The sequence below is a fragment of the Panthera pardus genome, unplaced genomic scaffold (genome assembly GCF_024362965.1).
Source record: "Panthera pardus isolate Hobbes unplaced genomic scaffold, ASM2436296v1 HiC_scaffold_11, whole genome shotgun sequence".
Lineage (NCBI taxonomy): Eukaryota > Metazoa > Chordata > Mammalia > Carnivora > Felidae > Panthera > Panthera pardus.
Window position 1 is genome coordinate 35,265,099 of NW_026526666.1, and position 14,619 is coordinate 35,279,717.

Below are 14,619 nucleotides of genomic sequence, written 5' to 3' on the forward strand. Positions count from 1 at the left end.
ACGCTGTAGCATTTGAGATTATCCAACCACTCATAAATATGTTTAAGACACATAAGAGTATTAAAGGGGAAATATATTTATATAACTCATTTATTTGCAAGGCCTTTTGACCACTTTTTTTCCTATTGAGGTATAATTAATGTATAACATTATATTAGTTTCAGGTGTACAACATAGTGATTCAATATTTGTATGTATTATGAAATGATCAACACAAAAAGTCTACTTAACCATACATAGTTACAAATCCATTACCATGAATAGTTAGAATTTGTTTTTTTCTGTGATGAGAACTTTTAAGATTTACCCTTGTATGTCAGTTATGCCTCATTTAGAAGAAGAAAATAGAAAACATTTAAAATTTATTCTTTCCCAAAATAAGTTACTCCAAATTTATCAAAATTCCCAACCCCACTCTTAAAAATCTGATGGCATAGCAGGAAGATGTGATTTCAGTTTATGCAAACAGGTATTTTGATCCAACCTTCTTTGGATACAACCCCAAAATCTACAAAATAATGTAAGGGAGAATCCTGTTTCTCATCAGTAAATAAACAAAACAACTTGCAAATATACAACACACTATTATGAAACATGATGTTGTACATGGACAATTGGTATTCTTTACCAAATAAGAGTCTAGAAATTAAAAATCCATGTAATTGGAATAATTTACAATTATATTAGTATGCCTTGCTTTCTCAGCTTTTGTTTCACATGCATTTATAGAGGGCCAGAATCAATACAGTATATGTACTGCGAATTGCTTACTTTATGAGTAACAAACCTAATAATATGTATGATAATTGGAAATTATGTGTGTGCATTTTTAACATGGTTGCAAAACAAGAAGTCAATTACCAAGGCAATTTATAAGAATACAAAATATTCACTAGCATAATAGTTTTTTGTTGTTGCTTTTGTTATTTTCAGAATATTAAAGGTTAACAATACTTCAGTTAAAAATAATTTACCACAGTTTATTTTATTTTGAAGACCAATTGCTATCTGTCTTTGTTTTCTAAAGGTGTTCTTAAGGACTATCTAAGAGAACTTCCTTCTCCTCTGATAACAAAGCAGCTTTATGAGGCTGTAATAGATGCAATGGCAAAAAATCCTTTGAAAATGTCATCAAGTGGATGTGAGAATGACCCAAGTGACTCTAAGTATACTGTTGACCTGCTTGATTGTCTGCCTGATGTTGAGAGGGTGAGCATCAGTGGTATACCTTTTTCCCTGAAAGCCAGCTAATGAATATATACTTAGCTCCAGAGCTACAAATAGTTTTTCAGGTATTTCACATTTGTGGCACTTAGGAGTTTAAGCTCTGCCTTTACTAAAGGCTCCTTAAACAGCATAAATATAGATGACAATTTTATCTTTTCTGTATATAATTTTAGTCTAGGCACAGGTACTTCCTATATATTTTTAAAGAGTATGGCTACCTTATTATTAAAATAATATATGCTTATTATAGAAAAATTGAGAAGATATAGTAAAGAAAATGGAAAATTGCAATTATCAATAACCAAAGGCAACAATAATTAACGTGTTAGTTAATTAACTATATGTAGTTAATGTATTTCCTTTTAGTATTTGAAAAATATGGTAACTGTTTCAGTGTACGTGGCTTAGCCTTAAGACTTAAGTAACCCTCACCACCACCATCGCTTTCCTTCTTGCGTCTTCCCATTTACCTCCTCACAATCTAAATCTTGGGACCAGTATCCTCAGGACCAGAGGAGATAAGAGGGTAGCTGGGTCTGCAGAACCAGCCTCAACCTAACTTTAACTGTTGTTCCTTAGAACAAAAGAGAAAATGAGAGAGATGGCTGAGCTTGTCCAGATGAGGTCAACTTTGCCTATATTTCTTATTACGTGAGGGTAGAAAGGGCAAGAGTGAATGTGTGAAAATATTAAGCCCCAAAACTTCATTCACCTTTACTGTCCCCTTCCCTGTGCTTGGTCCAGTTAGATTAGTAAGTATACTCCTGTGGGTGAGAAGAAGGGAACAACTACAAAGAAGTAAGCAGAATTAGAAGGGTGGAATGAAGGGGTAGACATATTCCTTCTTCGTTGCCAGGTAAAATTTGATTGCCAGGTATCATTTGACTTACACGTGAGGAAATGAGTGGAAATTTAAATCACCTGCTCCAGTTATATAGCTTTTATGAGTGCTGTAGTCTGTCACCTGAATTTATAGGTCTTTCTGGTCCTAAAGCTCTTGCTATTATCATCCTTTCTAAAAAGGCTTCATAATATTCCATTGAGTGGATTTGACATAATTAATCACTATTCTCTTGTATAGTATTTAGGTTTTGAGTCTATTTGTATATATTTTTGTGCAGAGATTTCTTTTCAGTTAGAATTACTTATTTGGAGTAGAAATAATGAAATTGTTGATTTAAATGATGTGAACATTCAAAGGCTCTTTTTTTAAAAAAATTTTTTAAATATTTATTTATTTTTGAGACAGAGAGAGACAGAGTGTGAACAGGGGAGGGTCAGAGAGAGAGGGAGACACAGAATCTGAAACAGGCCCCAGGCTCCAAGCTGTCAGCACAGAGCCCGACACGGGGCTCAAACTCACAGATCGCGAGATCATGACCTGAGCCGAAGTCGGACGCTCAACCGACTGAGCCACCCAGGTGCCCCTCAAAGGCTCTTAATATGTTTTCATATTACTTTTCAAAAGGGACACAACAATTGCACTTTTTGGCTCATCTTTATTTAGTAGACAAAAAAATATTTTACTTTAAATTGTATTTCTTGGTTTGCTATTGAGATTAAATCTAAGATATTTAGCCAGGTGTGTGTGTGTGTGTGTGTGTGTGTGTGTGTGTGTGTTGGTCACAGCATGGTATGCTGAAAGTAGCCTTAAGATGTCAACATATAGGGGCGCCTGGGTGGCTTGGTCTCAAAAATAAATAAACGTTAAAAAAAAAAAATTAAAAAAAAAACATATGTAGAATCCCACTTGTGTTAGCAAATGAATAGTGAGTGGAGATGAAGAATGGATATTTATTATTGACATTGCTTTTATGATTCATATATTTGATTTGTTTTGATTTCAAAATATCAATTACAGTCTCCTCTAACTTTTCTTCTTTCTTTATTCCTTTCTTTCTCAGCCGAACATTAGAAGAATATTTATTTCGGCTGTCCTTATTTCTTCACCACCCTTGACTACTCAACACATTGTAATCTGGCTCCCTACCCTATTTTTCTGGACTTATTTTTGCCAAGGTTACTAATGATCTTCTGATCACTGAATCCATTTTTTACTTTTGGCTCTAAAAATAAGTCATTTTGATTTTTTCTTTTTTAATAATTTTTAAAATTACAGTTTTACTTGGCATTCATTTCTTTAATACAATTATGAAGAAGAAATTATACACTCATTTTATTTGTTAAATGATTGATCACATGCCAGTACTTCAAAAACATCATATTTCTTTCCATAATTGCTTAGACCTAAATAACCTTCCACCCCTTACTAGTTTCTTCAAGTTTTAAAAAATATTCTTTTTTGGGGGCACCTGGCTGGCTCAGTTGGATCCTTGATCCTCAGGATCGTGAGTTCAAGCCCTATATTGGGTGTGGAGATTACTTAAATAAATAAAAATACTTTAAAAAAAAGTATTCTTTTTCAACAAAAAAACTTTTTTTTTTCATCTCTAGCTATTCTATTCTTTTTTCCATGGTTTGTCTACTTAAAGTATTTGTTAGTTAAGCACATTGGCCTTTTTCCTATTCTGTATCATGATAGACCCTGGCCTCGTTTGAAATTGTTAGCTTCCTAAGTTTAAGGTTGGCAGTCCCCTGATTATGACTAGAGGATTTATCTGTTCTTAAAGATAAACACTCTTACCTAATCCCTTTTCCATCACAGCCTTTGCTATTGTCATTTTAGAGGAGGGAAGAGAAGAAAACGTTGATGTATATTTTCCTAGGGACGCCAGTTGAAATTTGGAATGCATTCATGAGCCTTTATAAAGACTATACATTTTAACCATCTAATCGATCAAATTATGTCATTGGAACCTAAGGGTCCAAGCTTTGAAACAATCTTTTGAAAAGTAACAGAATGTGTGTTTATATTTTCTGCTGTAAATTGTGTCCTTAAATTTGCTCCTGTGTATGACTTTACTAAGTGAAATGTAATTTAACTTAATTTAGGCAACCCTAAAGATGTTGCTGGATCATTTGAAATTGGTGGCTTCTTATCACGAAGTGAATAAGATGACGTGCCAGAACCTGGCTGTGTGCTTCGGACCGGTGTTACTAAGTCAGAAGCAAGACACTAACCATAACAACAGAGTCTTTACTGATTCAGAAGAACTTGCAAGTGCTTTGGATTTCAAAAAACATATTGAAGTTCTTCATTATTTACTTCAACTCTGGCCAGGTAAGTGATTCTCTGGAAATACTTTTCTCTTTCAAGGGCAGAGTGTTTGTATTAGCTAATCACTAAATATGCCCATATATGATTGCAGAAAATATTTCCTAGATTTTGCTTTTTCTGTTTAAATTTTTTGCTTTTGCTGATAATATAATAGACCTATAGATTAATGTGCACATTTTGGATTTGGTCAGATCAGGATTTGTATCCTGGTTGTGTTACTTATTAGCAGTCTGGTCTTGGGCAGGTTCTTTAACATCTTAGAGCCTCAGTATCGTCTTTTGTCATACGGACTTTAATAATGTTTATGGAATTTATAGGAGGCTTAAATAAGGAGTTACGTATGTTAAGCTGCTCAGTGCAGTTCTTGTCACATAATAGGTACTCTGTAAATATTAACTTCTTTAGTCCTTCAATCAGTTCTTCTTCCTGACATTTTTACTGTATTCATGGTCATTCTTCAAATTATCCAGTCTTGACTTGACAGTTATCTTTGATCTTTCCATCTTTCTTATCCATCCCTTGTTCCAGTCAAGAACAAAAAGCTGACAGTTATTTTCCTACTATATCTCTTATATAGTTTCAGAGCTAAAAGGAATACATGTTTAATTAGATGTTCTAATGCTGTGTTTAGGTTCCAAATTTTTCTTATCCGATTGTAATGCCTGCTTCCCTTCCCTACCCTGCATAGTACCAAACATGAAAGTACTTAGGAGCTCTGTGTAGCATACAGTGGTAAAAGTGGTTGGCTCCTGGAGTCAGGCTTGGATTCAGATCCATTGTGGCCCAGGCACATACTTTAATTCCCCTCAGTATGCTTCTCTATAAATAGTGCCTACCTCAGGGTTGTTGTGAAGATTCTGCAGATAAATCATCAAAGATAGTGACCAAAGTGTTTTGCATAAAGTTAGCTCTTTGTTACTCTTTTAATGATACATGTAAGGATGGACCAAAGTGCAACAAAATGCTTGATTTAGTCCTAAAATACATCTAACTAATTTTTAAAAGTGAATAAAAAACTTCAACTTTTAAATTTGGAAAGTTAAAATTTTTGCTTTCTTTCAAACACAAGCTTAAAAGTCATTTCTAATGTGTCTTTTAACTGAATTGGTATATATAATTAATTATTTAAAAATCCTGAATCAAGATTCTTTGGCTAATTGGTTTGATTTCTGCATTTGGTGCCCAACATAAGGGATCTCTGAGGTTAAAGTTTTAAACGTGTTTTCTATAGTTTTTCCTACAACTGCTTTAATTGTAATAAACATCAGGAATTGGGAAAGGAGCCATCTTTGTTCTAATCGCAAATTAAAACTTGCTTACCTGGAGAGATAAACACAGTTTACTATCAGTACCTGATTTCTTTATCATTAATTCTGTATCAGAGGTTAATGTTATTTAAAAATAACTCCTCTAAGGACCTGAATACACATTTTTCCAAAGAAGACAAATGGATGGCCAACAGACACATGAAAAGATGCTGAACATCACTTGTCATTAGGGAAATGCAAATCAAAACCACAATTAGATATCATCTCACACCTGTCAGAATGGCTAGCATCAAAAAGACAAGAAATAACAAGTGTTGGTGAGGATGTGGAAAAAAGGGAACCCTTGTGCAGTGTTGGTGGGAATGTAAATTAGTGTAGCTGCTATGGAAAACAGTATGGAGGATCCTCAAAAAATTAAAAATAGAAATACCATACAATACAGTAATTCCACTATGGGGTATTTACCCAAAGAGAATGAAAACACTAATTTGAAAAGTTTATTGCAGCTTTACAATAGCCAAGATATGGAAGCAGCGTAAAGTGCCCATCAGTAGATGAATGGATAAAGAAGATGTGGTGTATATACTAATTATGGAATATTACTCCGCTATTTAAAAAAAAAAAAAGCGATCTTGCCACTCACGACAATATGAATGGACCAAGAGGGTATCATGTGAAGTGAAAGAAGTCAGACAAAGGCAAATACCATATAATTTCACATATATATGGAATCTAAAAACCAAAACAAATGAACAAACAAACGAAAAAACTGGAAACAGACTCATAAATACAGAGAACAAACTGGGGGTTGCCAGGGAGGAGATGGCATGGGGGAAGGAGTGATATAGGTAAAGGGGACTAAGAAATACAGACTTCCAGTCTACGGCCATACCACCCTGAACGCGCCCGATCTCGTCTGATCTTGGAAGCTAAGCAGGGTAGGGCCTGGTTAGTACTTGGATGGGAGAAATACAGACTTCTGGTTATAAAATAAATAAAGTCATGGGGATGAAAAGTATGGAATGGGGAGTATAGTCAACAATATTGTGATAATGTTGGTGACAGATGATAACTACACTTATTGTGGTGAGCACTGTGTAATGTATAGAGTTGATTCACCTGAAAGTGATATAGCATTACATGTCCCTATACTTCAATTAAAAAAAACATCTGCCTCCTTTTCTATAACCTGTACTTTTCTTTAGTTATAGTACCTCAGACAAAGGGCGGAAAGATGAGAGTAAATACCAGTTAGTTTTGCCCTCTAAATCATTTGTTTTTGGATTCAAGAAAAGGCAGACATCCAATAACAGTAGTGCAGTGACTGTGCGTGAGAAAGTTGATAGTGATACAGAGAATGAGCCATAGCGCATTAACCTGGTAAATGCCCATCTCTATGTGTTAGATAGAAGGTTTGACTCCTTGCTATGCATATCTTACATATTTTTGTTTTTGGGATTTCCCCTACTCTGGAGGTAAAAAAAAGAGTTGGTTCCACATTTCTCCCATCCACCTTCGTTTTTACTTTAACTTTTGTGTTATTTTTTGTTTTTTCATTTGGGGCAATAGTGAAATTTGCTTTGAGCTTTCCATTTGAAAAATCTTATCTTCAAAGTGATCAGTTAAAATCCTAGCATATTGGCACCAAGAGGTAGAAATCATCCTGCCAGTGGTATTTCAGATTGTCTTCTGCCAAGCCCTAAGGTTCTTTGGAAACAGCTTTGGAGCCAGATTGGCAACAGGTGAGGGAACAAAATGGAAACACACTTCCCTTTTGATCAAAACAGTTTTTGTTTCATCTTTTATATGTATTGGATTTTTATAAATTGTTGCTTTTTTTTTTTTTTTTTTTTTTTTAACGTTTATTTATTTTTTGAGATAGAGAGACAGAGCATGAACGGGGGAGGGGCAGAGAGAGAGGGAGACACAGAATCGGAAGCAGGCTCCAGGCTCCGAGCCATCAGCCCAGAGCCCGACGCGGGGCTCGAACTCACGGACTGCGAGATCGTGACCTGAGCTGAAGTCGGACGCTCAGCCGACTGCGCCACCCAGGCGCCCCAAATTGTTGCTTTTTAAAAATGGTCTTGCTGTTGTAAGAAGAATATTGAAATTTACTGATAGGCCACTCTTTCTCTTTATAGAAGGGGAAATAGCTTTAGAGAGAGTGTAACTCCTAGACTAGCTGTTTGCTGTATCACATTTTCTATGATGAGTAAATTTTGGGCAGGTTTTTTTGGGAAAAAGCTATCAATTTTTTCCTATTCCTTTTTGTTTCACTTTTCTCACTAGACTAAGCTTTATGAGGTCAGGGACTATATTTTGCTTACCCTTATACACCCAAGTCCTAAGACAGTGCTTGGCACTAACGAGGCACTCAATATATTCTATTAAATAAGGCAATTATACTCTAGATAAAAGGCTAATAATATTAGGTGATGGTTGAAAATATAAATCCACCAGTAGAAAACAAGATAAGAAAATTAAGATTCTTAGTACATACCATTACATTTTGAAACATTTTCAGCAACTTTATAGATTGCATTTTTAATTTTATTCTGTTGAAGACGGACAGTCATAGTACTAGAAAAACCAGAACTTTTGGGGTCAAAATTAGCCAGTTTCTCTGCATTTTTAATAGGAAAGCATTCCACCATCAGTAGTTTAAAAAGTCAGTGAGGTTGATTTTTCAGAAATTGAATTCTTAGTCCAAAAGATAAAAATATTACTATAATTGGTTTCTTAAATCCTTTCCAAGAAAATACACAACGATAATGTTTGAATAGGGATTTGGTTTAAGTAACTGGCAACAAAACAAATCTGGGTTTTGAAGGTGAATGTCAGAAGATGGGAGCACGACAAGACAGGCTCAATCCAGAGTCAAAAATGCGTTACTTAGGGGCACCTGGCTGGCTCAGTTGATAGAGCATGCAACTCTTGATCTCGGGGTCATGACTTCAGGCCCCACGTTGCCAAGGCATAGAGCTTACTTAAAAAAGAAAAAAAAAAGTTTTACTTTGGTTGGATCACAAACCAGATTACTTCAAGGTTAGCAAAGTACTGTAATGAAAACAACAGGCATGCCACTTAAGCACTAAGAACAGGAATAGCAAGAAAATGAGGGAGAAAAGCCAGGAGACTTAGTAGAGATTAGCAGCTAGAGGAGAAAAAGGAATATGAATAATTAAGCAGTGGAAAAAATCAGCTATTTATTCTGCAGTTGCTTCAGTTAATGGCATGGGGCATTCTATATTAATACTGTTATTAAAGATCAATTTAAAGTAAATATCAGGGGCACCTGGATGGCTCAGCTGGCTAAGTGTTGACTCAGGTCATGATCTCTCAGGCGTGGGATTGAGCTCTGCTTTGGGCTCTGTGCTGGCAGCACAGAGCCTGCTTGGGATCTCTCTCTCTCTCCCTCTCTCTTTGCTCCTCCCCCACTCACGTGCACACTCGCATGCACTCTCTCTCAAAAATAAAACATTAAAAAAATAAATATCAGGCCTTTGTTTTCCAGAAAATTTTAGCTCAAGAGATTTTAGCTATTCATAATTATATATAATAGCCATCATAAAAATATAGACAAATGGAAATGTTAGAAACATACCTATAGATAGTTATCAAGTATTTTAATAAAATCTAAGTACAAAAAATTATGTAATCTCTGAAAAATGTATTTTAAGTTTATTTTTGAGAGATAGAGACACAGTGTGAGCAGGGGAGGAGCAGAGAGTGAGGGAGATACAGAATTAGAAGCTGGCTTCAGGCTCGAAGCTGTCAGCACAGAGCCCGATGTGGCTCGAACTCATGAACTGTGAGATCATGACCTGAGCTGAAGTCAGAGGCTCAACCGGCTGAACCACCCAGGTGCCCCTGAAAAATGCTGTTAAGATCACTGTAAGTCTGCAAAACTAGCACTATATACAAGTTTGTATTACTTTGCAATTATCTTGTTTTGTACAGTAAGGAGCAAGCATTTGTTATATGTTGGAGTGTAAAGTGGGTGTGTTATTACTGATAATATATTCATACTGATAATAAGTATGTCAGTGAAAGAAAGTGTACATGAAGAGGCATTTATTAGTGGAGAATAAATAAGCAAAAAGAGGAAAGTATTACGGGTAGTTTTCAAAAGCTATGCCTCAACATTCAAGTCCATCTTATATACAGAAGAACCGTAGGCAAATGTTTTGTTCAATATGCACTAAAGGGTAAGCAGTGAAGCCTTGGTTTGTCATGAAGTTATGTGTATATCTGTGGTAATCTATATGGCCAGCACAATGCATACTCTTAGAAGAAATTAATATGAGGAATGTTATTTGAGATTGTTAGATATCTAACTAGAATGGGAAAATAAAATATCTGTACTATTTTCAGGCAATAAATGAAGACTATTAGTAGCTAATGCTGTATAATCAAACTCAGGTAACCAGTGGTCAAATTTAGTATTTGTGCATTTTATCAAAGTGAAATTTGGGCTGCTTAGTAAAATAAATTATGACACAGCTGCTAATAGAATTGCAAAAAAGCACAAAGGTTAGAGTGAGCACTTTAGATGTCTTTGCCTCATTTAGATGTTTGCAGAAGAAGGAACTTTGTGTTTTGTTTTTTTGTTTGTACACCAACATGCCTTGCCTGCTTTTTGCTCTAGCTTTTAATATACAAGAAGCTACCAGCTTAACTACTGTTTGAATTACAGCTAGATAATAATTAACTTGCACAGAAAGTTAATCAGCGTTGGAAATTTTATTTGTTTGGGGATGTTATGATATGGCATGAATTAGCACCATTGACCACTCTACTAGCTTCTGCCCCTAATCTTGATTATGTCTGGTTAGAAAAAGGTAATTATGGAATGCTTTTTTAAAAATAGTGTGCATGTTTTGTTTTTAATGCATGTTTGTAGTTGATTATTAAATGGCTTATCTTTAGCTCTGTTTTTTAAAGGCCAGTTGGATGGCTGTGACTAAGCAAATTTATTGTTTGTTTCTAGCGCAACGTTTAACTGTCAAAGAATCAACAGATAATTTGTTCCCAGAGCAGAAGTCTTCTCTAAGTTATTTGAGGAGGAAGAAAGAACGACCTTGCATGTTAAATTTGAGTGGTACTGATTCATCAAGAATACTTAGACCAAGGCAAACTAGATTAGACAGTCCAGTTAGCAATCGGTATGCAGGCGACTGGAGCAGCTGTGGAGAAAACTACTTTTTAAATACAAAAGAAAATTTAAATGACGTAGATTATGATGATGTCCCTTCAGAAGACAGAGAAAACGGAGAAAATTGTAGCAAAATGTATGGACCAGATATAATGATTGAACAGCCAGTACCCTTGTCCGAAGAGTACACATTTCAGACGTATTTGACAATGCAGACAATTGAATCTACAGTGGACCGAAAAGTCAATCTCAAAGATCTACAGGAAAGTATTGATACTTTGATTGGAAATCTGGAGCGTGAACTCAACAAAAACAAGCTTAATATGAGTGTTTGAGATTGAGAGATTTTATTTGCTTTTTTGTAATGTTTTAAATTTTAAATCAATCTTTCTCATTTTCTTATACCTCTCACAATGGTTTTATTTTTTTACTTTTAAAAATTCCATTAATTTCTAATACGTTTATGTGATTCCATTAAAAACGCTGTCATTAATACGATTTTTACTTATCTCAATAGAAAATTTTTCTTGGGGCAAAGATAACTTGGACTTGTGGATATTTTAACAAATATGGCCAATTCTGTGGAGATAACTTTTAAATGCACTTACAAGGTTCAGATAAGTTATTGGCCCCTCATGGTTTTTGTACTTTATAGGAACTGCTCTTTTGTAGCTGAAACAGGTGTTTCTTTCAGAGGAACGTGGTAGCTGCTCCGTCTGGTTTGCAGTGTGAGCCCATGTACACTGCAGCATCCTTTGATCATATTTCATTTGCAATGCAAATGCTGCTCTAAAAAAACTTTTTATAAATAAAAGTAAAATTATACAAATATTAATGTATTCTTATTAGCATTCAGTAATTATTTAAGCTTATGAAAACTAAATATTTTTATAAACCTGAAACGTGTATATTTATAAGTGCATATATGGATAGATGTTAGAATGAGAGGAGGCATGGGCTACAGAATCACATGTATCTTTAAAGTATATATGTCATGAGGCCAAAATTATTAGCTTCAAATGTCTTTTTCAGGGAAAGAATATTTAAGTTAAAGGAGGAGTTCTGTAGAAACACTTGAACCAAAACACTAGAGGCATCTGAATAGAAAGAATAGACTTTCTTTTTTTTATTCACAGAAAGTCACAGTGTCCCTAGTGAGAAGTCATCTTTTAAATTGAAATTCTCTAACTTCTTAAGGGATTAAGTGCCCAGATTTCTGCACTAGTGATTTACACTTCAAAAATCTTTACCTATTCTATGCATTTTTATGTTCTGCTTTTTTAAAACAGAGTAATTGTGCTTTAAATGTATTATTTATTTGTAGTAGTACATTGATAACATTGACTTTATAATTGCCCTCATATGTATCTAAAGAAATCTTGCCGGCATAGTCCATGTTATTGATTTTTTAAAATAACTTATTTTGGCTAAGTGTATCTACCAGATAGGCATTATAGCAGTCACAGCAGTGTTTGAAAAATGTAAATTTGGAAGACTTTTTATTAAATTGGAATGTATTTTTTTAAACTTTTATACCCACAGAACATGTAATTTTAAAATTATAAATAAAATTTGAATTACCAACTTAAAGATGTAGCAGCCAGTAGAAAACACTTCTTGATCTTTTTCTAAATATTAAAGTATTTAACTATTTCTGTGTTAAAGATACACTGATAAACAGAACACCTTGTTATTTAATTTGAAAACTCAGTTGTTAAAAAGCCAGATAAATAATTATTTTTATATGAAAATTTCATTTTTTAAAGCTTTGTATAACAATTCAGAAGAATACCAAAAGAATTTGTGACAGGTATATATCTAGAGTAAACAGTCAAAAGAAATGTACTTTAAATGTTTTATAGGAAGACTTTGTTTGCTATATCATGTATATTGTATGAATTGAATAAGTTGTTCCAGAAATGTAAAAGTTTTATTAAAGAATTATAACCTTGGTGTCATGCTATTAATTATCATCATGATTTTAAGGATCACTTATTTTAATGTCATTGTTTTTAAACATGTTAAAGTATTGGACAATCAAATGTTATCCATAAATCCATGTAACAAATCCTTTTTGTGCAGAATTGAATTTTCCAGAATCTGAAATACCTTAAAGGCCAGATTTATTTTGTTATATAAATTTGGATGGGAATAGTTTCATCTCTGCTGTCTTAAATAGAAAATACTAAGCATTTATTTTGTCTGGATCACCGAGTCCTAACTGTAAATCTCTTTTGTTGACTTTGCTGTGTTTAGTAGTGCTCTGTAATTTATGCCTTTACTTTAAATGGCCCTTAACTTCAAATCTTTTTTGGGTTTTCATACCTGCTTTTTATAAACTCCTGGGATCTCTCTACACAGACTACCAGCTGTCATTCCCTTCTAAGTCTACTTGCCCCAATGTTTTTTAGGATTAAAAACAATCTTAATTTTAGTGCATGTACCTGAATAAAATTTCAAGCAATCTGTATGGATAGAAAATAAAAAGTAAAAGTGTGCCTCCCTGCCATTCACACCAATCCTGCTTCTCAGAGGTGACAGCCACTTTTTATTCTTTAGGTAGCTACTATCTCTACCACTTGATCTAGATTTACTGTGCCTGTTTCTCGATTTGTCATTTAAGTAGTATCTGTTGATTGTTCATTATGAATATTAAGGAATGTCCATTCCTCCTCCCCATTTTATATTCTTTTGGTTTCCTTTATAACTAGTAATCTTTATTTCTTGATCCATCTGTATTAAACAATGTCTCTTGGCTTGCTACCATTGTGGAAATGACCAACCCTATACTTTCCTTTCAGCTCATTACTGCCTTTTACCTCCTAACTTCTCTAAGTTACACAATTAGTTTATTAATCAGCGTTAATAGATGTATATTATTTGGGGGAACTATATTTGACTTAGGTTTTTCCTTTATATGTTTCTAAAAACAACAAATCAATAACTAGCCATTATGTGCTGGATTATGCAAAAGCATTTATTAGTAAGTCAGGTGATTTTGTCTCCTACATATCCAATCTTATATCCTCAGATCTATGCCGATATATGCAGAATATTCCAAGCTAAAGGTCAAATGAGTTATTTTATCTGCTAGCCATCAACTCCTCCAAATCATGCTGTGTATTATTTGCTTCAGAATTGGGTCATGCCTTGGGGCACCTGGGTGGCTCAGTTGGTTGAACACCTGACTCCTGATTTCGGCTCAGATCATGATCTCATGGTTTCTTGAGTTCGAGCCTTGCGTAGGGCTCTGCGCTGGCAGTATGAAGCCTGCTTGGGATTCTCTCTCCCTCCCTCCCTCTCTGCCCTTCCCCTACTTGTGCCATCTCTCTCAAAATAAATAAATAAACTTAAAAAAATAAGAATTAGGTAATGGATTTTGCAGATTTTTATTTTTTCCTGGAGTAATTGCTTTTTTTTTTTTTGACCGAAGTAAAATGCTTTCTTTACTGTAACAATTATTTTATCATGGTATTGAATTACCAAATTTGTTCAGAATGCTTTTAGCTCTCATCGTGGGATTCTTAAAGTATATGCTTGCCTTTATTTATTTTTCTTTGACAGAAGAAAAATATCTTCACTCTAACCCTGAGATCATCTTAAGTTTTTAAATCAACTTTATCAAATTTGGACAAAGTGGTTTTTAGCTATCATCCTAGGATATGTTTTCCTTGCATTCCTGTATTTGATTTTGTTTTACATCTTTTTTTTTAATTTAGTGTTTTTGCTTGCTGAAATCTATAAGTACTTCCCCCACGTATACACCTCCTGCCACCCCTCATATCTCCCAC

General features: G+C 34.4%; 1 protein-coding gene across 2 annotated transcripts in view; it reads left to right on the top strand.

Moving 5' to 3' along the window:
* The window catches only part of SYDE2 (synapse defective Rho GTPase homolog 2), a 51,646-nt gene extending 38,855 nt beyond the window's left edge, over window positions 1-12,791 (top strand). Inside the window, exons 5-8 of one of the 2 annotated variants that reach the window (XM_019414012.2) lie at window positions 1,028-1,209; window positions 4,180-4,408; window positions 10,048-10,095; window positions 10,664-10,776. In XM_019414012.2, the coding sequence (XP_019269557.2) occupies window positions 1,028-1,209; window positions 4,180-4,408; window positions 10,048-10,058 (422 nt within the window). In that variant the 3' untranslated portion in view covers window positions 10,059-10,095; window positions 10,664-10,776. Of the gene's footprint in view, window positions 1-1,027; window positions 1,210-4,179; window positions 4,409-10,047; window positions 10,096-10,663 lie in introns of both variants that reach the window. The other variant, XM_019414011.2, reaches the window with a different exon arrangement.
* Window positions 12,792-14,619: the final 1,828 nt, after the last annotated feature.